Raw genomic sequence first — 24,369 nt, 5'->3', positions numbered from 1 at the left:
TACTTACAGTGCTTTCCTCAGATACTGAGTTCATTTCTATGTTAATGTAGAAATCTCCTAATTGCAATTTTTCACATGGCTTTTCCTGGATACATTCTCTGAACAAGGACTCCTGTTCATAAGAACAGGATGTGGGGGTTGTGTTTACTTCCAATAATTTTGCTTGTTAAGGACATCTGTTCTTTTTAGTAAAGGTTGGTTGTTGGGGGAGGTGTAGGTCACAATGAGAAAGGGGTAAAAAGGCAAGTGAGAAATACTTAAGGAATGTGTGTGACATTTCTGATGGAGGCTGGTTTTGCTTAGATGTTTTATTTAGCTGCAATTGCTTTGAAAGGATATTGCAAAGTGTTACGAGGTATAATTGATGTAAAATTGAACTGAAACAATGTGTGTGTATATATATTTATTTATATGCATACACTTGAAAGTGATGAAGAGGACTGACTTAGCTGTTAATAGAAGCAGAGTTATAAAGGCTTTGTGCTCCACTCTCCAAACACGTGCCCAATCTTTTTCCAGGTCAAGTTTTGAAGACCCTGAAGCCCAGCAGTCCTCTGGAATGAAAATCCAGCATCCAGCTTCCCGAGTCCTTGCTGCCAGCCAGGAGACACACCTGCAGTCACCTGACAAGTCAAAACAGAAAGACCTAGAGCCCATGACTCTAGGGACAACTCCGGAGGCTATTGAAATAGTAAGTGATTTAGGATAAGAGTTTGGGAATCTTTTTCCTGCAGAAACTTCACATGTTATATAAGAGGTAGCACAGGTGGATCTTGAAAATAGAGTGAAATTCAACTTGATACTAAAAGATCTTTGTAGCAAGCAGGTGGCAGGAGCCAAATGAGCGAGGTAGGTTGGTGGAACTGATGGAATTCAGAGGAATTTTCTGAAGAATTACCACAGCTTAACACGTTCTCATGAAAACTTATTCCAAGTTGATACTTTGAAGTGCCTTTTCTCTCACACAGGCCTTTTTACCCCATATTTGAAGAAACATTTTACATGTAAAATAAGAGGTTTGATATGACCAGACGTGTGTGATTCGTCCTGTTACACATACTGTGAAATTTCAAATATTTGTCCATAAAGAACACATGTCCTTTAACATTTTTATATAATCTGTTACCTATATTGTTATTTTCTGATACTGATAATATAAAATGCACTTTCTTGATCATTAGAACTCATTCCAGCTTCCAGTTAAGTCACTTTTTTTTGGTGTTTTCTCTGGGCTGGATTTCAAATAGTGGTGAGCCCTTCCTTGCCTGCAGCCTGTGCTGCATTACAGACTTCAGAGCATTGGTTCTCAAATTCATGAGGGTTCCCTCAAGGCCTCCACTTTTCCAGGCAAACTTGTTTCACAAATGCCAACAGCACTAGGAATGCTAAACTGTATGGCAACACATTTACTGAGGAGTCAGAAAAAGCTGCAGGTCACTTTAATAGTAAATTTTAATTTATGTTAACAATGCTTTTGCTACCATCTCACAAAGCACTTTTTTAAGAGTTTGAATAGTTTTCTCACTGCAGGAAGTCTTGGGCACTCACATCCCAGTGGTCTTCTTTGTGTCATTCTAGTTCTCCCACCCTAATATTTATCCTGATAGTGTTAAACTTGTAAGCATAACTTAGTTTATCCCCTGGAAGCAGCAAAAGACTTTGTAAAGACTGCAGGAAGAGCCTTGCTGAAGTTCCCCTTAGTTTTGGTGCTTTTCAAAGCTTTTAGAGTGCCTTAGAGATGTTTGAATGGAATATAAACTATTGCATGGACAAAACCTGTGGTCACTGCTTGAAAACTGTTGCAGAGGTATTGAGGGTGGGCTGTCCATGGTTCGAGAGAAATGGCTTTAGAGGTCCTGGTGTTACTTCTTCATGTTAGTCTTGAAAAATTTACTCAGCTTTTAAATTAGGAATAATTGTTCTTGATGTTTGTGTGTTACACCTGTGGATCTTGTATTCAAACATAGTCTTCAGTGGGGCATAAAATTACTAGAAATCAAAGATTTTTTGGCCTGAACTACTTGGGCAAAATCTCTGTTGCTTATTCTATATCCTCCTTACCCTTCAGACATCTCCTGAAGACTCCTTTGTCTCTGCTGATGCTCTTCTCAATAGGATATCTAAGAAAACGTCAATATGTGATCAGCCTGAATATCTAGATCCTGACTTAGCAGAAAAGAACCCCCCAGTATTTGCTCAGAAACTTCAGGTTTGTAGCAAAATTATAAATACCACTTTTTTTAATGTTTGAATAAACACAGGTAGAGCAAAGCTTTGCCTCATCTGAAAGGGGTGGGGAGAGGCTTGGAGGGGAGGTGGGACAGAATTAAACTAATTATTTGGTTCTTTCCAAACTAACTTTGACACTTCAAGAACAGAGATACGTTCATTTAACTCATATAATTCATATAATGCATAAACTTAAATTTCATCAACAGCTGTCCTGTAGCTGTGTTTTGCAGAAGTCTTTATAAAGCCCATTTTTTAAGCTTTAACACAGGACTTGATGTGTGGGGAGTTGTCTTGATACCCAGCCTTAGTAAGTCTGTCTGCATAGATTCATTTTTTGAGATTTAGAACCTAATTCTGCTGAAGTGAAAATCAGTCTGTGTTTTTCTTGTAATCTAATGCAGAATTTGGCATGACTTCTTCTAGGAGAAGCAAATAGATCTGCAGACCAGTTCTGTATATCAGGACATATTTTCTAGACAATTTGTAGTGAAATTTTGAAACAACAAAGCTTGAAGTGGCACCTGCAGCTGGCTTAAATTCACATAAAATGGACACCAAGGGAGATGAGTCTGTGAAAAAACAGCTTTAACTTTAGAAAGCATTTATTTTACCAAAATCATTGATCATACTGATCACCTAATAAAAATTATTTGTCTGTACAGCTACCTCAAAACTAACCAACACCTGATGTTTGGTGTCAATGTCCTGTCAATGCAAGGAATTCGCGGTGGGTTTGTCACCCAGGCACTGTCAGGATTATACATTAAATCTAACACTCCATTTCTGAATGTGTTAAACATTTTGCTATGTTCTTAATCCGTTTTTTTTCCTGTGGGATTTCCCACCACCAAACACTTGACAGGAGGAGTTAGAGTTTGCTGCCATGAGGATAGAAGCCCTGAAGTTAGCCAGGCAGATTGCCCTGTCTTCTTTGCGCTCCAAGGTACCCGGTTTGTGCCTGCCCTGCGTGTGTGAGTGTGCACAGACTGAGGCTCCCAGTGCTGCTTCTCCTCTAACCAGGGGCACAGAGGCTCCCCAGGGGCCGTGCCCGGCTGGGCACACCTTGGTGTGGCACCAGAGCATGATTAAGAACACCAGAATGCTGCCACCTGCCCCGCTCACCCCCACAGTAACAGCAGCAGCTGCCAAGGCAAGGAGGGGGAGTCGCATCCTTGCTGCAATCCAGTTGTCATTTCTCTGCAGCAAGATTTGTCCTGAAATAATCTGATGGCAAAGAATACCAAGCCTGCTTTGAATGGAGGGACATTTTGTCCTTTGCTGGTATTTTCAGCTTGAAATTGAACACCTTTGACCCTTCAAGTTTAAAAGTGAGGAATTCAGTCGACCTTGCCCTCAGGCATCTGAAGGCAGGGACTGCAGCAGGGTTGGAAGGGCTGTAAAGCTCTGAGGAAAAAAGGCCTCTCAGCAAACCATGTCTTCATTCACAAAGATCTAAATCTTTTTTTTTATTTTTTTATTGCTACTTCCAGGTCATCCTGGCTAGTTCTGCCTCAGAGTGAGTCTTTGCACTGCTCTGGGGATGCACATGGAACTCGCTGTGTTTGGAAGGGGATGGGAAACTTTGATGTGCTGAGTTTGGTGGTTAGCCAGTTGTACAGATGGTTTATGATGCCCTTCATGGTACTTTTAACAAAAAAGTCAGTCCAGAAATCCTAGTGGCTTTCTTGGGAAGTGGTGTCAGCTGAATGGGGTGCTGAAGGGATGGCAGTGTCCTGCTGCAGTGAGAGACTTAGTTCCAGATGTGCTTCTGATATCTCCTCCTCCAGAGACCTTCCTCTTCTTATAGTGCCCCTTAACAAAGCAGTGGTAAATTTTTTTACCCAGTTGTATATTGTCTGGAGTTCATTGAATCATAACAACATTTGAGCTGCTTATAGGACAGAATTTCTTGGGGCTTTAAAGGTCAATAATTAAGTAGTTAATGCATTAACTAAAGATTTTTTTTGAGGTTAACTGTACTTTTATGAAAAAATGATTACTATTTTATTTCATACCTAAAATAGCCCACAAACCAGCTGTTTCCATGGTGCACATACAATTACTGAGGTAAATGAAGAGAATGAGTTTGTGTTTGTGTGTTACTCAGGGAGGATTCTGAGCTGCAGAAATGTTGTAGAAGGTATTTGATCATGTGGAGTTACATTTGAAAGATGCTATTTTAACATCATCACAGTATTTTCTTTTATCCAGAACAAGTTTATGAACTCCAAAGAATTTAGAATTAGGGAATGGATTTCACGTGATTTTTTCTTTAGTAAAGGCCATTAATCTGTTTAACAAAGATACCGAAATGATGAGCAGAGGTGAGCAGAGAAAAATAGGCAAAGCTCCCCCCTGTGACAGAGAACCAGCAGCAGTTTGGCATTCACAAAGCTCCATGTTGGTCCAGTCACAGGAATGTTTGTAGATGAATTCCCTGGGTGTCATGTTAGGCTGGGAAAGACTTTTGTCCTTGCATAACTCTGCTATTCTAGTGGGAGGCTCATAGTGCTAAATTAGCCCACGACGACATCCCTTGTGACCTACAGTGACTGATGGCCTGGATTAAGTAGCACAGAATCCATCAGATGACTGCAGTGACTTTAATTTGGATGCTAACTGGCAGAATTCCCTTCTGGATGGCCAGCCCCTGTTCTTTCTTAATGTTGTATAATTACATTTTACATTTGCCAAACCAATGCAGGACGAGTAGCAAAATTAGGATGGAAAATAAAGACAAGAAGCACTTGTTATGGCAAATCAGGTCACCCAGAATAAAGATTAAATGTCAGCATTTTGTGCTAGCATCAGGAGTGAGAATAAGGATATGCAGTTTGTTGTTCTCAGGAAGAGGAAGTTATTTGGCCACTCCCAAATTTCTTGTTACAGACTTCAATAGGAGAAGGACTAGTCCCTGCTTTTACATTGCCAAGTATTCTGTCTTCTGGCATTGAGATGAGTTAACATTTCTCTGTTGAACAGTTTCCATTTGGATGTCCTCTGGCTGATTTTTTATAGTTGCAGCTTGAACAGGGTTTGTGAACATCCCCCTGTGGATGCTGAGCTGATGAGAGTTGGGTGTAGAAGCAGGATCCAAGGAAAAGAGAGAAACAGAAAGGAAAGGTGTTGGCACAAATGGGGTTAGTGCCTCATGGGTTTGGGGAGGCTCTCATGGTAGTGAAGGAGAAATATTTCCTTCAAACAGGAATACCACAGTTTCTAGTAAAGCTTTACAAGCTGAAAACTTGTGCTTGGGTTTTACTTCCTTTCCATATATTTGCAAGCACAAGTAGGTCTCGTTTTGCCTCCACTGACCTGTCTGCACACACATCAATTAGTTAAAGGGTCGATCATTCGATACACACCCGAGCAGTATTTCAGGGCTTGGGGAGGGCAAGCTCATTTTCAGCAGGGCTAAATGCATATTCCTCTAGTATGATAAAAGCTAGTTTTCATTTTCATTCCATTGCTCTATTTTCTTTCCCTTTGACCTCCTAGGAGTGAGATAACCACAGCTGGTTAATGGATGTGCATTTATTCCCTTTCTGGTGAGATATCTGGTTTCTGTGGAAGATGTTGGGAAGAGGAGAACTGTGTTGAGCTCTCAAATATTTACACTAAGATTGCAGTGACCTACATTTAGTAGTAATTCCCCTGAAGACTCTAATCTTTCTGTGCAAGGTTTAGTGACTTACAAATCCCTGTGCTGATTATCACCCCAATTAACTGCTTACCTTCTCAGCAATTAGGTGTTGAACTTAAAGCATTATTATTGTAGGGTTATTTTGGGTAAATACCTTTATCCTGTTGGGCAGGTTGTAGTATTTTCTCAGCACAACAATATTTCAAGGCACCAAGTGACAGTTACTGAGTTACACATCAGTTCTGAGCTGTGTAAAATTGGCTTTTGAAGTCAAACCATGAGGAATTTTATGAGTTACTCCAGAGAGCCCATTTGTGACTCGTGTGAAGCGTTTCCAGAGTTAGGGCAATACTGGTTGGGCCACTACCACAGGCATTTCTGGTCAGTGGTCAAATTCCAAGAGTTTTTATAGCCATTGTTGAAAATCTTAAGTTGCTTTGTCTGTCATTATTGCTATTGTTTTGTACAATTTACTCAAATGCAAAAGGAACTAGAGAAAACAACTACATTAGTGAGGTGTTTAGCACTATGTAAGAAAAGTATTTATTAATTGCTTTAAGTTATTTGTTCTTTAAAATTGTCATAATCTTGGCAGTTGCTTTGAGATGTTTTCACATGAGCTTGAGGAAATTGGTTTCTTTTGCCACAATTAATATTTTCCAGCAATGTCTTTATGAGATCCAGCAAATTAAGCTGCAGGAGGGTTTTGAAATTTGTTATCTGCAGTTCAGCAGATTGATCTGAAGGAGGCCCTTTCATTTGAGGACAGCTTTGATGATCTAATGGCTCTTTTTTATCTCTGTTTTTCTTCCTTTGTGTTTGAGAAGGGACTGAAGGACATTTTTTTGAAGTTGGGATACTGAGTTGAGGCAGCATTGTCTCATTTACTGAATTTTTTTGCCTTTATTCAGATTTGTGGACAGCACCAGGTAGTTTTGTATTTATGATTTATCGAGATGTCTGAGCTTGTGTCCCAGATGTATTTTTTCCTGCATAGCTGTACATTGGGAGATACTTTTCAAAAGCATAGTCTGTGCAATTTTGATAGATCCTTTTGATCTGGTAGGAAAACCCACTGGATTTGAGGTTGCACCTCCTAATTATGCTGGAATTGGTCATTATTTTGGGTGTTCATTTTAAATGCAGCAAAAAAGAGAAGGGGTGGTCTGCTCCATGAATCCTAGAATTAATAGTCAGAAGGTATTGCAACAAAATTAACAGTGGCTTTGGATCCTTTATATGATTCTAGGCTGTGCAAGAAGAACTGTGAGGAGGATAATGTTTTATGGAATAGCATTTGCAAATTTTCTTTTAACTGTGTTGAAGCAAGTGCATGTGATGTTGAACCTTGATCCAGACATTATCTACTCACTTTCACGTTCCTGTGCTTCAAGCAGTAGAGAGTGACTCTCCTATTTTATTTAAAAAACAGACAAAACAACTAAAAAAAACCCCTCTTTTACAATAAAATAAAATATTTTTTTCTCTCTTTTATGGACAAAAATAATTTAAAAACTCTTGATTGCTACTCTTAATTATTGCAGATAAAGCCTAAAGACTAAGGTGCTGCATCAGTGAACTTAAGGAACAGAATACAGTGCTCTGTGCACAAAGGTAGCAAGTAAACTGGCAAAACACATTATCCCCTTTTCACCAGCAAGGAAGTGCTGCACCAGAAAAGCTGGATGTGGGTGGAAAAAGGCATGAATCCACCCGAATTTACTCCCCACTCATCATCCACTTGGGCCATGTCCAGCCTTGTCTGTGGTCTTGGTGGTGGGTTTGGTGGTGCCCAGAGAAGCTGGGGCTGCCCCATCCCTGGAAGTGTCCAAGGCCAGGTTGGACAGGGCTTGGAGCAGCCTGAGTTAGTGGAAGGTGTCCCTGTCTGAGGCTGAGCGTTGGAATGAGATGGTCTTGAAGGTCCCTTCCAACCTGAGCCATTCTGTGGTTCTGTGGGCTATCTTTTATAATCTCCTTGGTTTTAATGTGCTGTAGGTTGGGTTGTTTGTATCTAGAGGTATTTGCGAGGCATCTCCTGCATCTCAGTGTCATGGACCTGTTCTTTGCCCTCCTCCTCATTTCACATGCTGCTCTCCTCCTGAGTTAAGCTGGGCTGCTGACATGACCAAAATTGACAGCTGCAAAAAAGCCTCATTTAACTTACTAATCGCATGCTGAACGCCCGTGGGGCAGCAACATCACTTGTACAGTCCCACTTATGTGATACTGTTTATGATGCATAAACTGTATGGGCAGGGCAGATCTGGGAAAGTGAGCTGCCCTCTTACTTCTGCTTTCTTGATTTATTTTCTTGGAGGGAGAATTCCCCTTAACAAGCTCTCTGCCTCCAATTCTAATTTCCTTTGCTGATGTGCATTTCTTGTGGATGTTTTGATGAAATTCTGCATCAGTGAGTAGTAATTTTTCTAATACAAGGCCTTAAAATATTGATGGCAAAGTGCTGTCTGTATTGTCTCTCCATAATGTTAATATGACTGTCTTGGTGACTCCTATGGATCTAAAAAGTGTATTTTATGATTGCTGAATTCAGGGTTCCTTGTCAGTGTTATTGCTGTTACAATCTAGAGGTGCACAGAATTCTAGTCCTAGCTCAGGACCCTGGTGCCTTGCACTACACCCAGAAACCATGTGAGCTCAACACTTATTTAATGGTTTGTTTCTTTGTATTTAAAAAAACCAAACACACAGAGAGAACCTGCTATCCCAGCAGATGTTTCCATCTCCAAAAGTGCACTGTACTCCCGGATTGGCCCCTCGGATGCAGACAGTACCACGGCCCTTCTCTACCCCCAGCAAGACTTGGACTCGGCACTGCGACTTGCCAGAGCAGAGGTAATTTTCTCCACAACGTGTAAAAGGAAATACCTGCCCCTTGTGCTTTCCTCCTTTTCTGTTTTCTCCCAAAGGATTTATATTATCACTTGTTCTGTTCTTGAAACCATCCTCAGTCATGCTAAAGCAAAAGGTGCTACACTGCAAGTTCTGCTTGTTTTGTGTAAGTGAAAAGCAGACATTATATAAAAATTAATAATAAATTTAAATATATATATTTATAGATATAATTTATATAATATTTAATTTTTTTAACCTCAAGTCTACTCTGTGCATCTTGGCATTGCTGTATAATTACAGAAAAATGATAAGATGCTAGAAATAAGAATGAAATAACACATTTTACCAAGCTAGATATTAGTCTGGCTAATAATAACACTTTAAAAAAGGTACAATTTAGTATTCCAAACTTGATGATGGATTATGTGGATGAAAGGTGCACAAAGGAACACAGTCCTCGGGTTATAAAATGTCATGGACAGCCCTAAAGATACAGAACCCCTCAGAGGACAAACAGCAGCAGAAGCATCAGAACCCCCTTAGAGGACAAACTGGGGGAGCAGATACCCAACCAGGTACAGAGATATTTCAGGTTTGGCACCAGGTCAAATGTAAGTGTAGGGTCGTGTGGTATTTTTGGAAAAGTGTTCTTGTTATCATCAGGAATGAAACATCAAACAAGAACATTGCAACTAAGTTAATTTTTCAAAGCTGGAATATGATTTCACAACCCAACTTTTTTAATTGCACCTTGCAGTCTGAAACACATAACCTGGGTTGCTTGTCTTTGAACCCATTATGCACTTGAAAACTATACCCCTGCTAATTAGTATTTGATATTAAATATTGTACAGTTTCATTTCCTCTTTAATAAATCATGTGGTTGTAATGATGTGGGGGGTTTCCCTTTGGTTTTTTTTTGTTGTTTCAGATTGTGGCCAAGGAAAGAGAAGTATCAGAGTGGAAAGAGAAATATGAAGAAAGCAGAAGGGAAGTGATGGAAATGAGGTGGGTTGTTAACTTGTCACAGGTCACACTGACAGTGTCTCATTGCAGCCTGTGGTTAGGACACAGTACCGTGGTCATACAACTGTTTGGGGTAGCTGAATTTATTACATTATCTTTAACTTTCAGGCTTTAGATTGATCCTAAATTGATCCTTTGTATTTGCTCTGTATGGTGGGCACCCCTGTTCAGGGTAATCCCTGAAAACTGACAGAATGAGCCTGAGCAGTTTGTACTAGTTGTATCTGTTTTATTCTGTTTCTCCTTGCAAACCTGCCTCTATTACATTAAATACCTGTATATTAGAACATGGTTTGCCCTTCATTCCCAGCCCAGGTCCTACCACCTGCAAGGATGACAACAAATCCCTGTAGTGGATGAGGTGAGTGGTGCTGCTCAGAGAACCACTGATGTTTCCCAGTTGGAAGGTTCAGCCTTAGTTTTCTTTTATAGTTGGTAAGACCATAGCAAGGCCATACCAGTGAGCTTGGCCTGCTTTTTGATCTGAATCTGAGAAAGTCATCAATTGCAAAAGAGCATGTATAAAATTATTTCATGGAGTCTTTAAAGCCTATTATTTTCTACCTTCAAAAACCAGAAAAAAATATCCCCCCTCACAACTCATAAATAAAAGGAAACTGTCAGCTTATTTTAGCATCCTTCTTTTAAGTAATAATTTATACAATCTCTTCTGAAACTGAATTTTCTTGAAAATCCTTTCTGTTCTAGCAGCAGCTTCTCCCCAAAATGAAACCTCTCAGTGTTGTAAAGCTGAAGCCAACACACTGCATTTAGTGCTGACCTACATAAGTACTTGCTGCTTGTATCCAGGAAAACTGTACTTAGGGAGTGAGAGTGGAAGGGAACTGCAGTGCAGAGCTCAGCAAACGTTACCAGGGATGCCAGGAGTCACACATGGCAGATTGGAATAGTGGCAGCACGGGGCTCAGAGCCAAAGCATCTTGAAAGAAGCATCTGCAAAAGGCAAGGGCAGCCCTTTTATTTCTTTCTTCCCGCCTCCCAGTGCCCAGCTGAGTTCTCTCATCTCTCTGCACTCTGGTGGGAAAGGAAACAAAACCCTGGCATAGCCCTCAAATGCTTAATGAGGAGAAAGAGAAAGGAGCGGCTGCAAGGAGGCAAACTGAGGGAGCAAAACAAGGGCTGGACAAAACTGGGAATTGTAAGGAATGCCTCAGCATGCAGCACACACTCAAGGCTGTGTTTGGTCTGTTCTCTGGAAGCTGCCAGGGTGCACGTGCCTGCTGGGCACTGCCAGAGGCTGCCTCTTCCTTCATGGAAGGAGAGCAGCTGCCATTCCATAGATCTGTACCCTCATCTTCCTCACAGAAATTTCCTTCTATGTCTACACCCTCAATAAAATCTGATTTGGAAAAATAAAAAACAAAACACCACCCCATTATCTAAGCCAAATTTCTCACAGGCACATGCCCGGAACACATGGATGGGGGAAAAAAATCTGGCTAATATTGTAACAAAATGATAAATACACATATGTGCACAGAGGAAGATTTCTGCTGGAGGACTAAATGTTGAAACAACCCCTGTGTGGTAAATTAGAGGTGCAGCAATGAGATGTGACATGATGGTAGGCAAGGAGTGAAGGGACTGTCTGGAGCTGCAAGCACAAAAGCGTCACTTTGTACAGGAGTAGCAATGCTCCTCTACCCAAGTCCTACATACTCTAGTTGGAATATCCTGAATTCCTTCAAGTTTCCAGGAAAACATCAGTTTGGAGGAAATTTGACTCCAGAGAACAGAAGCCAAAATGAGAGGGTTTAATGATGCAATAACTGTCAAAGAGGTAAAACCAGGATGAGCTGTACCATAATCCAAGAGTACAACCAGAGGCAGGCAAGAAACCACTTAACTGTGGTGCTTCAGTAGGGGGAGTCAAGCAGCTGACTCCTAAGATCCTTTTGTAGCCCTGGACTTTGGTGTTTTTATGAATTAAGAAATTTCAGGAACTCAGTAAATACACTGAATGTCTAAAAGAGCAAAAATGAAGCCCATGCAGCATGTCAAGCTGGGGTTAAATGTGCCCTTCCAGAGAGGAATGATATGGCAGCATCCTTTCATTCTCCAGCCATAATGACCATTTTTTAGGCTGCTTGACTGAAAGAGGCCTTTGACATGAATCTGGAACAAATTCTTCACTTGACAACCTTTCCAAATTGAATATAACTAAAATCAATGTGCCACTGCAGCATCCACCTCTACTGAACAGCTGCCACATGATTCATAAGGCTGGATAATGCAGGGAATGGGGTGCCTACTTGCACTAGTAAGAAATAGGTGATGTGATTTCATTTTGCTGCCAACTTCTGTGGTGCTGCTCAGGCTGGGAAGTGCTTGTGACCCTGAGTCCTTCGCTTCATTTTCTGGGATGACAAACCTTCCTGAAGGTGCCTAACATTACAAGGACATGACAAGGCTTTAGGATCTTATTGCTTACCACAAGCTTCCAAGGTAATCTTTGGACATGAAACCAAACCCTGCTGTCTTTGCTCTCAAAAGGGTCATTTATGGTTGAAAGGAAGAATCCCAGTGCACAGGGGTAGAGCCCCTGCTCTGCTGGGTGCTCTGCAGGACCAGGGCAGGGGAGCTGCTGCTGCCCTTTGGGGCAGGTGACCTTCTCAGGGGTTCTGGTCTCTGCCTGGGATTCAGATTTGGGGCAGGAGTTCCTGGAGTTTCTGCATTAGTTTTTTGGTAGTTTCTGCTTTGGGACATTTTTGCAGAACTCTCTGGGAGCTTTGTGCAAGTTTCGCCTTTCCTTACTGACTTTTGTCTCAGGATTTTCCCACATCCTTTCTGTAACCTCACCAAGTGCAGCAGACCTCTAAAATGGAGCAAGTGAAAGTGAGCTAAGACTTGAAAAGAGATGTATTCCAACACCAGTTTTGAATATCCACTTCAGATGAAGTGTGTGGTAATTTGGGGTTTTGTAGATGGTCCTATGTGGCTCATGAATCAAAGCACAGATCAAGCTAGTCTCATTTCATTAGCTTTATTTGGCTCTGGGAAGGGATGGATCATCTTTCTAAATCGCATTTAATCTGCTTATTTTGGCTAACCTCTTTTCAAGAAGGAAATTCAAAGCCTGCCGTGAGTATATGAAATAAAATGGTCTTAAAAGTAACATTTTACCACCTCTGCTTCAGAAACAGGTTTGGGAAATGGGACATGATGGATTTTGTGCTACATGTTTCAGTACTTTGGTCTTGTTCTTTTAAATGCTAATGGATCATTTAGTCATGAGAAGATTCATTTAGAAGATGAGATATATTTTGAGTGAGGGCAAACTCTACTTCTGTTAAGTTTACTTGGTACCAATTAAAAGTTTACTTAACGCTCATATTAAAAATAAATACAAATACAGAGAAGAGGGAAGAAAGTAATGGAAAAGTCAGGCCCTTTGTAATTCTTGAATTAGGCCACTGTGTTCGTGTTTTAAATCATTATTAGTGATGTACTTTGGGCATATTTCAAAAAAACAGAATTTGTTTCAAACAACCCCTTTTTCCTTCCCCCACCTTTATTGATTTCCATGGAGAATTAAAAATCAGGTGCAATGTTAAAGCTGTCAGTTTTATTTGTTACTCAGGCAATAAAGAACATATAAAAGCATAATGTGGTTCTGTAGCTCTTAAAACACCACAGTTCCGTTACTGATAGTGTTGTTTTCTAAGTAAACATAACAATTACGTTGTTTGCCAAAAGCTTTTTTCTGTTTCCCTCTTACAGGAAAATAGTTTCAGAATATGAGAAGACGATTGCTCAGATGATAGGTAGGTGTTCCTGCTCTGAAAGTTGCTCTCTGGGTGAGGTCTGTGGGCTTCATTTTGATGCTGGCCACGTGTGCTGATGCTGCTGGGAATTGTGAATGCATCTGAGGACAGCATTGTAGGGAAATTCAGGGCTTCATTTGCAGCCAGGGCAGCTCAGGTAAAGCAGGAGCTCAGGGCTTTCACTTCTGCATCAAAACAAACTGTCCCATGGGAAATACGTTCAAATGCTTTGCCCCAAATTCATGGGTATCTCCGGGAGAGACTTTCAGTGACCTAAAAACCCCTTGGGCATCCACTCCCAGCTGTTTAATGGCAGATCCTGAATTTAGCTCTTTACAACAACAGGGATTATCTGCACTAAGTGCATCAATCAGACCAAACCCAAGATTAACTCCAATCCCAGCTGGGAGGTTATAAGTGGCCAATCCACCTCCACAGTTACTTACTGACATAGAGATCTTATTTAAGGTCTAAATTGTTACATGTTTTGCCTCTCAATGATTAAAAAACACCTTTGTTTAGCTGCATATCCCACAAATGAAAATCTCTATGTGCAGTAGCACTTCAGCACCAAAGGTTGCAGGGCTCAAGTGCTTCCTCAGCACAGGAGGTCTGGCCCCTGGGAGGTGATTTTAAAGCCTCCTCATAAGATTTCTAAAGCTCTTTTTATTAGTCTGGCTGTAGGAAGCACCAGTGGCTTGTGTGCCCTGTACTGCTTCAGCTCAAGCTGTTTCCCAGAAAGCTGAGTGGGATTGTGGGATCTCCAAGGCCAAAACTGCTGGGAAGAGCACTAATGTCTGGTAAATTTGCTGCCTCCCTGGATTTCTCAGCCACTTGGAGACACACACCCGAGGCTCCTTTCAAGTGAAGGGGAAATTTTGCCTTTAAATTAATTATTAATTAATTAATTAATTCTGCAGTCATGACAACAATAATAAATAAAGTAATTAATAAAAAAAAATCTAATAATGAATAATATATACTAATAGTATGCCTGGCTTCATTATCTGTGGTGTTATGCCTCCATTGCCTTCTGTGTGTACAACTGAGCCAACTTGCCTGCCTTCTGACATAATGTCTGTCATTCTCATGGTGCAAGTGGTAAAATAGGAGTCTCCAGAGTATGCAAAGAACTTATTTCATTTTGGTTTACACTGAGCATACTCTGGTATGGCTTTGATCCTGGACCTGGCCAGTCATATGGACACACACAGGACTTGTCCTTTTTTCCCAAGCATATGCATACAGAGGGCAGCTGAAGTTTCTTTTTGATAATGAATTCAAATTCTACTTTTGAGAAACAGATTTTACAAAAAATCAGATTTTGTGACCACAGTGCAACAAGTAGATACAGAATAGGTGTCCTGAGGCAAAGGCCCATCTTCAGTGTACACAGTGCATTCCACCACTGTCGCTTCCTCTGGTTGCAAAGAAATGAAGGATAGTTAAAGCCTGGGGCCATTGACCACTGAGTGAATAGAAGAAACTTTAAACTTTCAAATTCAGAATATCAGAGTCTTTCAGATGCTCTGTGGCAAGCTTAAGAGCTGTGGCTATGAGTAATTTCATTTGCTGTCCATTTGCAAAGGAACTGAACCAACAACAGTGACACAGAAAACATGTGTTAATTAGAGCAGTATGCAAATTCTCCAGCATGGCTGTGCATTAAATGCAAGGCTTCTCTCTGCATTTAATGTGGATTTTTGATCTAATTGTCCCACTTCCTCATGCCATTTCTTGTAAATTATTGTCTCTTCTGATAGAGGAATTCACTCATGCAAATGCCAGTGTGAAGGAGAATATGTGTCTGTGTGTTATTTGCATGTCTTTCACTGACCTGTTATCACAGTACTGCCTTGGTGCTAAAGCAAAATACGCATTTTAACAAAAGAAATGCCTGTTTCTACTTATGTCCTAGCCCTTCTGAGCTATTTACACGGCCCTGTTAGCAGGGCACAAGTGAACCAATGTCACCAGTCCCTCTGATGAATATTCAGTGGGGCCAGTAGGTCCTGCTGAGCTTTTTATAGGTTGGCATGTGTGTGTATAGTGAATATTGAAAACGTTCCATATGTTTGCCCTATAAAGGCACTGAAAACATGCATTGCAAACAGTGATTGCCTTTGATTTCAAGGGCTGTGGAAGGTTTAATATTTGCTTTCATACACATACAGAACTCAATATTACCTGACTTAGCTGATGTGATTATGTGACACTGTACAGCCAGAGCTTGCAAGCTGTCAGTGTAGAGATCCCTCTCAGTGTCTCTTTCTATGTTTTTTGACTTGTGCTTTAACTTTTTTTCTTACACTTTCTTCAACCCTTAACACATTTTATTTTACACTGAGGAGTGGGGGTGAAAAAAGACCAGGCTTTCCAGGCCAACTTGCTGCTTGTGCTGCTGCTTTGCTGCCTGGTGGAGCGGAGCCTGTGTAACCCCAACACCCTGATCACAGCCATCCACAGTCCCCTTCCTAAATCCCCATCCCAATTCCTCTTCACTGATGAATTTGTAAAGTTGGGGTTTTTTCTGTTAAAAATGTATCCTTATACTTTACATTTAAATACATTATTAAATTCTCCTTGTGAAAATCAAACAGATGTTATGCTTTGTGCATTACAGGTTGTTGCATTACTTATTTTCTGCTTTCCTAACAATTCCCGATTTTCTATTTTGCTTCCGTTTTCGTTGCTTCTTGCTATTTGCTTGCAAAAACAAAACAGGCAAGCCTGGTAAGTAAAGCTTTTCACCAACTTTCACACCAGCATTTTGCATTTTTAGTTACTTTGGCTTTTGTTCTCTGTTTGCTGCATTCCCATCAAGTCGTGTGAGTAACAGTGAGCTGAGCCTGAAAGCAGATCTGGTGGTGGTGCTCTGAGTCTGTCAGTTTGGGTAGTGTTAGTCCTGAGCATACTGCTATTGCTGTTGGTGAGCCATGGACAGCGTGTGTTTCAGACATGGAAGTCATTTAATTAAAATATCTTAATCACATAACCTCATAAATAGCCTTAGAAATGAGTATCTGTAACTGCTTAGCCAAGACCTGAGTGGCAGACTGTTATCAGCACAGCTCTCCTAGGCAGCAATTTCACTGAAACTGGATCATGGGTTTAGAAAATAGCAGGTCCCTTCCAACCCAAACCATTCTATGATTTTATGAAAATACCACATAAAACTCCAGCTCCCCTCCAGCCAAGGGGAGTTTCTGTTTTTTGTAGTGTTTACTCACTTTGGTTTGGGAGCATCTCTCGGATGGGGCTTGGAGCAACCTGAGCTGGTGAGAGGTGTCCCTGCCCATGGCAGGGGCTTGGAACTAAATGAGCTTTAAGGTCCCTTCCCACCCAAACCATTCTGTGATTGTGCATCACCTACCCCTATTTCCCATGTGTAAGTTGAAGTGTGGCTGCAGTGTGAATTGGAGGAGCTGGTCCAGCAAAAGAGAAAGGAGAACACCATGGTGCACTGGGAGGAAGAGGAGGAGCTCAACACAACATGAATTACCAACTTTCTGGCTGCCCTAAAATAAGAAGGAAGATGCTAAAATACCTCAGACATACAGGAAAAGTAAAGTTGGGACATTAAATATATTAAAGTACATTACAAAGGGATCCCTTCTCCTGCCTGGAGTTCACCAGAGAACAGGACACTGCCAGTCAGTGTTTTGGAATTTATCTTCACAGTATGTAATTTCCAGCCTGATTAAACAAATCTAGTACTGGAATACAAGATTACAGCTCCTCAGACAAACAAAAGACGACAAATGGTTTACTATTTTAATTGAGAATACGTTCATTTTGACATTACAGATGAACACAGGGTGTCTCTAAGAAGGCCAAATAGAAAAGAATATTTATTCTTAATAAAATATCTAATATATCAAACTGATGTGGCATCACAGGGCTCTGGTTTCTCGGTGCTGCCATATCAAAGGTGTTTGTTCACCAGTAAAATAATAAATGTGTTACAAGCATGTCCTGAGAGTTTCTTTGGTTCCTTTGACCTTCTGCATCACAGAGCAAAATTGAATATCCAGAAGGAAGAGATTAATCTCAGTTAGCAATTGACAGAATCAACTTTGACATTTTGCAGCTGACCGGCACTATAAATACTTAATTCAGATGAAAACTTTTATTTAGTTCTTTATATTACAAAAAAGGCCTGAATGAAAAGTTGAACATTGTGAAATGCCCCATGCTTTTTACATGGGAGAACTGCTTACCCTATTTTAGTTTCTGTTCTAGACCAAGGAAAAATTATAAAATTGCTGTGATTTGCAGGTTGGTTTTCATTTCAGTATCATTCAAAGTAGCCCTTAAAACATGGGGAAAAGAATCATATTTTAGGATATGAAGGAAACAGTGCAGCATTTTGGAAGACCATGGGAGACCTTTCTAGTGTTACATAGATATTCCAACTTATTATGAGGTTAATTCCCTTGGAAAGTTCTCTTCCATATGGATTTGGATTTCTCTTGCATTCTTTCCACCTTCCCTGTCTCCAATTTAACTACAGACAGGTGGATTTTGGCAGATATTTTCTGCAGACCAGAACTTAGAAAGGCTATCCCGTGTTAGGTCTCCTTTCTGCTACACGCTGCAGTAATCCTGAGAATTAGAGCTGGCAAAACACTGTTTTTCCAATGGAAAAAACAGAGTTTAATTCCACTAAACAAGATGCCTTGCTTTTAGAAAAGAGATGCCAGGAGGTAACACAGGTACATCAGCAATGGCAAATAATTTGTTGCCAGTGCTAGTGATATCCTTTCCTATAGTTTGTAGATCTTCATGCAAATAGGGGAAATCCAACACCTGCCTTTTTATGGGAACAGCCAAGTTCAGAGGGAATAAATCATCAGTACAGAGATACATTCACATTTTCCCCCAACATCAAAATATTTAAATATCACTGTATTTTGCAACCTTTTTTCCAAAATGAGATTGCATCTTTATATAAAAATGACTTTTTTGGATCCTGCAAACTTACTAAAACACAACATAGAGCACAGTATAGTAGAAACTGTAGGTGATAGTGAAATTACTACTTTACACTTCTGAAAATCTCTTTTTTCCCTCCCCTTCTCTTCTTTCTACTAGAGGATGAACAGAGAGAGAAATCTGTGTCCCATCACACAGTTCAGCAGCTGATAGTGGAGAAGGAACAAGCTTTGGCAGATCTGAACTCAGTGGAGAAATCACTGGCAGATCTTTTCAGGAGATACGAAAAAATGAAAGAAGTACTGGAGGGGTTTCGGAAGGTGAGTTGTGTTCAAATCTGTAAAGAGCAAAGCTGAGCAGGCTCTCCTGTGTCAGTGCTGCTGAAGGAAGGGTGTCTTGTGTTTCCAGCCAATTCTGATGCCCTGCATCAGGTCTAAAGTGCGTGACAGAACATAATCTGTTATGGTGAGGTCAAGGATTGCAAACAGAACTGTAAGGGTCTTTGCATTGTGTCATGTTGCTTCACATGGCCTCTGTTGGGGGGTGACAGGGTTGGACTGCAGCCCTTAAAACAGCTGTATGTGACTCCAGCAAATAGGTGCCTGTCCTACATTTTGACCTCTTGGATTCAATTTCATGTAATCTTCTCTTACAAGAATGAAGAGGTGTTAAAGAAATGCGCACAGGAATATTTATCCCGAGTGAAAAAGGAAGAGCAGAGGTATCAAGCGCTCAAAATTCATGCAGAGGAAAAACTGGACAGGTAATTAATTCATAGAATCACGCGTTGGGTTGGGAGGGAGGGACCTTAAAGACCATCCATTTCCAACCCCCTTGCTGTGGTCAGGGACACCTCCCACTAGATCAGGTTGCTCCAAGCCTCGTCCAGCCTGACCTTGGACATTCTAGAGATGGAGCATGGATTGTACACATCTTTTGTTTTAGGAGTTCATGCTGCAGGAAGATTCCTGTGTGCACAGACAGTATCTCCTTAAGCTGATGTTAAGGACTGGGGATTAAGAGAGGTAGCTCTGGTTGATTTTTTTAGTATTTTTTTTTATATTTTCACATAAAGACTAATTAAGCATTTTTAGGAATTACATTTAGGACTCTGAGTACACTCCTCTGACCTGCAGGTCAGGTTTACAAACTGCCATAAACCACTTCTACCTAAGTGATATTTGTGACCCCAGCACAGATACCTGAAAGGAGCAATACAGACATTAGGAAAAGACTTTGCAGCCTGTGCTGAGCAAGAGAGGGAGTTAAAAATAGTCTCTAGAAACGCGTCTCAGAATACTGACAAAGATGTGCCCTCTCCACCCATCTGTTGAGGTGCAGTTCATCCCTTGGTACCCACTGCCCTTTCCTGTGGAGAGCCTGATGTGACCAAAGTCTGTGTTTTTGCAGAGCCAATGCTGAAATTGCACAGGTGAGAGGCAAAGCTCAGCAGGAGCAGGCAGCGTACCAGGCCAGCCTTCGCAAAGAGCAGCTCAAAGTGGACGCCTTGGAGAGAACACTGGAACAAAAGGTAAAGAGAAATTCTTCTCCCTGGAGCTCAGACCACACTGCCCCACTCAGGTCCAGCTGGCCCAGCAGCTCCCTGGTCTCGGGAAGGGCAGCACTGCCAAATTTTAGGACAAAATGCGCCATGTGCACAGGCACTCAAGGCAGAGGGACCCACCTGCCAGGGTTGGTCTGAGCCCCCCAGTGCTCGGAGCTGGCTCAGCCCTGGCCAGAGCAGCTCAGGGTGCACCTCTGCAGTCCAGGCCCTTGGTTTGCTTTGCTTCTCAGGTTTAACTCCTTGGCTTAGTTCATCTCTCAGGTTTTCTTTCCCTTTTTTTAGTTTGAGCTGTGATTCCAGTGCCAATTCCAGAGTGTCTGAAGGAAATGCCTATTTATATCTCATGTTCTCTGGCTCAGCCAGGGGAGCTTGGCATAGTACAGCTTGTCCTTGCTTAGAGCCCTGCAAAGCAGGGTGGAAATAGTGAAAAGATAGGAAAGTGCAGCCTAGAAACAAATTTACACCATGTATCGTTATGATGTTGTAGGAATGACTGCTGTAAAGCTGTCTGCTTTGGTGCTAAATTGGATTTATTGAAGTCAGAGGGGCTGTATTTGGAAAAAAAGGAAGCATTTGTTTGAATGCACATAGCTGTACTATGAATACAAACATGTAGCTGTACTATCTATCCATATATATATAAGTACATGTAGATATTCTGTTTTCAGGATAGGAGAAAATTTGATTTTCCCACACTTCTCCCAGTGGTTAGGTAAGAAAAAAACTCTTTCATCTTAATGCAATATTTTTCATAATACCTAATATTTTATTTTCCAGAATAAAGAGATAGAAGAATTAACAAAGATCTGTGATGAACTGATTGCCAAAATGGGGAAAAGCTAACTTTTAACCAAATTTCTGGACTTCGATACTGAGTGCAATATGACCATTGGCACACTGATGTCCATACATTTATGTGGACAGGTTATATTTTCACTTTTTCGTATGCACTACTGTATTTTCTTTCTAAATAAAGTTGATTTAATTGTATGCAGTACTAAGATGACTATCAGAATTTCTTGCTATTGTTTGCATTTTCATAGTATAATTCATAGCAAGTTGATCTCAAAGTTCCTGTATCAGGGAGATTGTCAAGTTCTCTAAGAAATTACAAATTGCTGATCCTAGCCTTCCCTTTGTACATGAGTTCCCATGTTGGATGTCTTTTGGATTTAATATAAACATGTATTACTTGCATGGGGACTCTTGCCTTAAGGAATGTAAACTTTATCTGCATTTGCTGATTTGTAAAATAAAATAAAAAATTTTAAAAAAAAAGAAAAAAGAAAAGAAAATGCATGTCACAAATGAAATTCTCTATTGTAAATAAATTTTTTCGTTGAAAGTTGAAGATAAGCATGGCTCTGTTTTGTGTCCTTCTCTTGCTTCCTTCACATGCAGCACCAGATACAGCAGCTCTTAATTCCTTCACAGAAAGCACTTTATGGCTTGGAACACTTTGTGAGGCACAAGAATATATGCACATATCTAGGTCTATATCATGCTTTCTCTCTAAATATATATATATATATATGTATGTTGGATTTGGACCAGTCAAGTCTCAAGCATAGGCTTAATCCTCCAAAATATTTAATGCTCTGACCCTGATCCAGCAAATCCCATGGGCAAATGTAATGAGGCTGTTGGAGGACTTGGAGGCTGTGGCATACGGCGATGGGATGGTTTTTAAGCATGTCTAGCACTGAAAAGTGAATACATTTTCTTCTTCCTGCTCCTGGAAGAATCTGCCTGCAGGGTTTGTGGAGATGAGGTACGTGTGATTAGAGGTGCAACCAGAATAAGCTCAATAAGTAGCATTCTTGCACACCTCTTTATCCTGTAAGTTATCCTCTGCAGAGGATTAGCTATGTAAGAGAAGCATTAGGGCTTTAGCAGCAAACAAACTGCTTTCTTTGGCTAATGGTACATCTCTTGGATCTCCATGATGTGGACAGTCTTCAGCCTGGTTCTTGTCAGCTCCCTTTTTGTCATCAAAAGTAAGTCAACTTCCTTTTTTTTCCTTTTATTATTTCATTTTCATTTCCTACCTCAGGCATGGCTGAGCCTCTATGCTGGTCTGGGCTGCTCTGCTGGGTTGGGTTGGGTTGGTTTCAGATCATTGTGTGTATGTGGTTAGCACAGAATTCAGGATTGTGTGCTGCCAAATTCAAATGCACACGTCCCTCTGGACAGTCAGGTGCCTTCTACTCTGCAAGTGTGATATTGTAAATATTTCAGATTCATGCCTGGCTTTGACAATACCGTATAGTTGGAACTAAGGAGAAGAACGAGGATTGAGTTACAGTTGTAATGTTTAAACAAAAGCAAAACTCAAAATGTACTTTTGTGCTTTCCAGCTGAATTGTTACTTTAGGAGAAAATGAAATCTGAATTATAGTAAGACTTTATGATTTGCTTTTTTGTGGTACTGTGGACCACAGATCATGATGGAGGGGGGAGGGGGGGAAACACAATTCTCCCACTTGTTACAGGGGGCTCCACCCTGAATGTGTGGATGCAGTTACAGAACATCAGATTTCTTGGATTATTTTGAGCACAAATTGTAACAACTAAATAATATATGGCTGATTTTTTTTAATCTTTAAAATCAATATCTGGGCCTCTTCTAAAAAAGAAGCATTAGGATTTGCAGAATTTTTGAATTTTCTAAAACTTTTTGCAATTTTTTTGTATGCGCTTCAAAGAAAATTAGAAGGACTGCGCGGCTGATATTTTAAAATATTTTAAAATGCTTTTTGAAAACTCTAACACTCTTAAGTGGTCTTTTTTCCCCTTAACACCAGGTGAAGCACTGCAGTGTTACACCTGTGTAGGCTCTAGTGATGACGACTGTAACAGACAAGGCAGTCAGCAGTGTCCAGGGCATGCAGATGCCTGTGCAGTCATTAGAGGACAAGCAAGTAAGTAATCACAGACATTATACTTTTCATAGTAGAAATAAAGAATCAGTGTTGGAAAAAGAAGAAAACCAAAAGTAAATGCTTCCTCTCAAAATAAACCTTATTAAATCTCAATCCTAACTTTATTATGTCAGCAACCTGATACAAAATCCCACGGAGACTAATTCGTCAGTGTGCCACGATGAGCTGTACACACTCTGTGTGCAAGCTGTAAAAAAGCATTTTAAGTATTGCCCACTTGTTTCTGAAGTTAAATGACCTGCCTGGAAATTAGGAAGGAAAAGAAGCTAATGAGGCACTGCTCTTGGGCACACCCAGAGATTTAAGCTGCACCAGAGATAAATGTCAATTATTTAAGTGGGAGCTTGGCATTGTGCTGCTGTACTCATTTATTTGTAAGGAGCAGCCAAACCCAAAGTTGGCTCAGTGCTGGGGGAGTGCAGGTGACCTTTAGCAGGTGTGTTTGGGTTCACTGTGGCTCTGTTCCAGGTGGAATTATGAAGTCCTGCTCGTACAGATCCTTCTGCGAGCGGGCAAGGCGGGACGGATCCAGAGCACCCGGAGTGAGCGTCCAGTGCTGCTACTCCAGCAACTGCAATGCAAAGAGCTCGGCTGCAAGAGTCACCATCTCCAGTGGCTACCTCTGCCTCCTCATCCTCACGTTGCTGTGGCACCCGTTGTTGAAGCTGACATGAGGGGGAGAGAAGGAAAGAGTATCCTGAAGCAACAAGTCTGCCTTCTCAGCAAGGGATGATAATATTTCCTAATCATTTATTACACATACTCCATATACCACTTATCTCAGTAGGCAAAAAGCAGTAGACAGACCTGACAGATGTTTAGATAAATATTGTTTCATCTGCTCAATATGTCTTGACCTACATGTAAGAAACGCTGCCCTGTTCTTGTTTATCCTAAAGGGTTGATTGTGCAAATACATTTTCCTACAGTTTAGGCAAGGAGAAACCTTTGCTGCAAGTAGTCCTGTAGTAAGGTAAAAGACCTTCCAAATTCTGTTTACTGTAGGCAGATAATAAAAAGCAAGCTAAAATTTTCAAGCACAAAGTGACTGAAAATTCTAGCAAGAAAATTAGTCTTTCAGAGAACATTGGCATACTGGACAAAGCCAGAAAACTTGGAATAAAGGTGATTAACTATTAATACCAGCTGGTAAGAGAAAGTCATTAAGAAACAATGCATGGGGGTATGTTATATTAAATATTATATTTCCGAAGTGTTCAAGACCAGATTGGACAGGGCTTGGAGCAACCTGGGATAGTGGAAGGTGTCCCTGCCCATGGCAGGGGGTTGGAATGAGATGATCTTTAAGGTCCCTTCCAACCCAAACCATTCTATGGTTCTGTGTATTTCCTGGGGGAAAAAAAACACCTTCCAGGCTTCTCTTTGCTG

The 24,369-nt window shown here is 40.8% G+C and overlaps 2 protein-coding genes across 14 annotated transcripts in view; both read left to right on the top strand.

Moving 5' to 3' along the window:
• TACC2 (transforming acidic coiled-coil containing protein 2) overlaps positions 1 to 21,028 on the top strand; it is a 131,592-nt gene extending 110,564 nt beyond the window's left edge. For all 13 annotated transcript variants that reach the window (XM_071563804.1, XM_071563799.1, XM_071563802.1 and 10 more), the window contains 9 exons: positions 520 to 691; positions 2,069 to 2,209; positions 8,585 to 8,728; positions 9,660 to 9,736; positions 13,496 to 13,539; positions 18,634 to 18,794; positions 19,131 to 19,237; positions 19,885 to 20,005; positions 20,816 to 21,028. In XM_071563804.1, coding sequence (XP_071419905.1) covers positions 520 to 691; positions 2,069 to 2,209; positions 8,585 to 8,728; positions 9,660 to 9,736; positions 13,496 to 13,539; positions 18,634 to 18,794; positions 19,131 to 19,237; positions 19,885 to 20,005; positions 20,816 to 20,881 — 1,033 coding nt within the window. In that variant the 3' untranslated portion in view covers positions 20,882 to 21,028. The remainder of the gene's footprint in view (positions 1 to 519; positions 692 to 2,068; positions 2,210 to 8,584; positions 8,729 to 9,659; positions 9,737 to 13,495; positions 13,540 to 18,633; positions 18,795 to 19,130; positions 19,238 to 19,884; positions 20,006 to 20,815) is intronic.
• An 868-nt stretch (positions 21,029 to 21,896) lies between these two features.
• On the top strand, positions 21,897 to 23,654 carry LOC139675948 (ly6/PLAUR domain-containing protein 3-like). Its single transcript, XM_071564201.1, has 3 exons — positions 21,897 to 22,035; positions 22,843 to 22,959; positions 23,449 to 23,654. Exons 1-3 carry the CDS (start codon positions 21,981 to 21,983, stop codon positions 23,652 to 23,654), a joined length of 378 nt encoding a protein of 125 aa, XP_071420302.1. The 5' UTR covers positions 21,897 to 21,980.
• Positions 23,655 to 24,369: the final 715 nt, after the last annotated feature.

Source organism: Pithys albifrons, chromosome 9 (assembly GCF_047495875.1).
Source record: "Pithys albifrons albifrons isolate INPA30051 chromosome 9, PitAlb_v1, whole genome shotgun sequence".
In the NCBI taxonomy this organism is placed as follows: Eukaryota; Metazoa; Chordata; class Aves; order Passeriformes; family Thamnophilidae; genus Pithys; species Pithys albifrons.
The sequence above is the reverse complement of the archived record's forward strand: the minus strand, read 5'-3'. Positions and strand labels throughout refer to the sequence as shown.

What these genes read in the sequence shown, in the direction of transcription:
- LOC139675948 (XM_071564201.1), top strand. Translation starts at nt 21,981, where the DNA reads ATGATGTGGACAGTCTTCAGCCTGGTTCTTGTCAGCTCCCTTTTTGTC. An exon ending in CTCCCTTTTTGTCATCAAAA is followed by an intron (nt 22,036 to 22,842) that starts GTAAGTCAACTT and finishes CCTTAACACCAG; the next exon opens with GTGAAGCACTGCAGTGTTAC. An exon ending in AGTCATTAGAGGACAAGCAA is followed by an intron (nt 22,960 to 23,448) that starts GTAAGTAATCAC and finishes GCTCTGTTCCAG; the next exon opens with GTGGAATTATGAAGTCCTGC.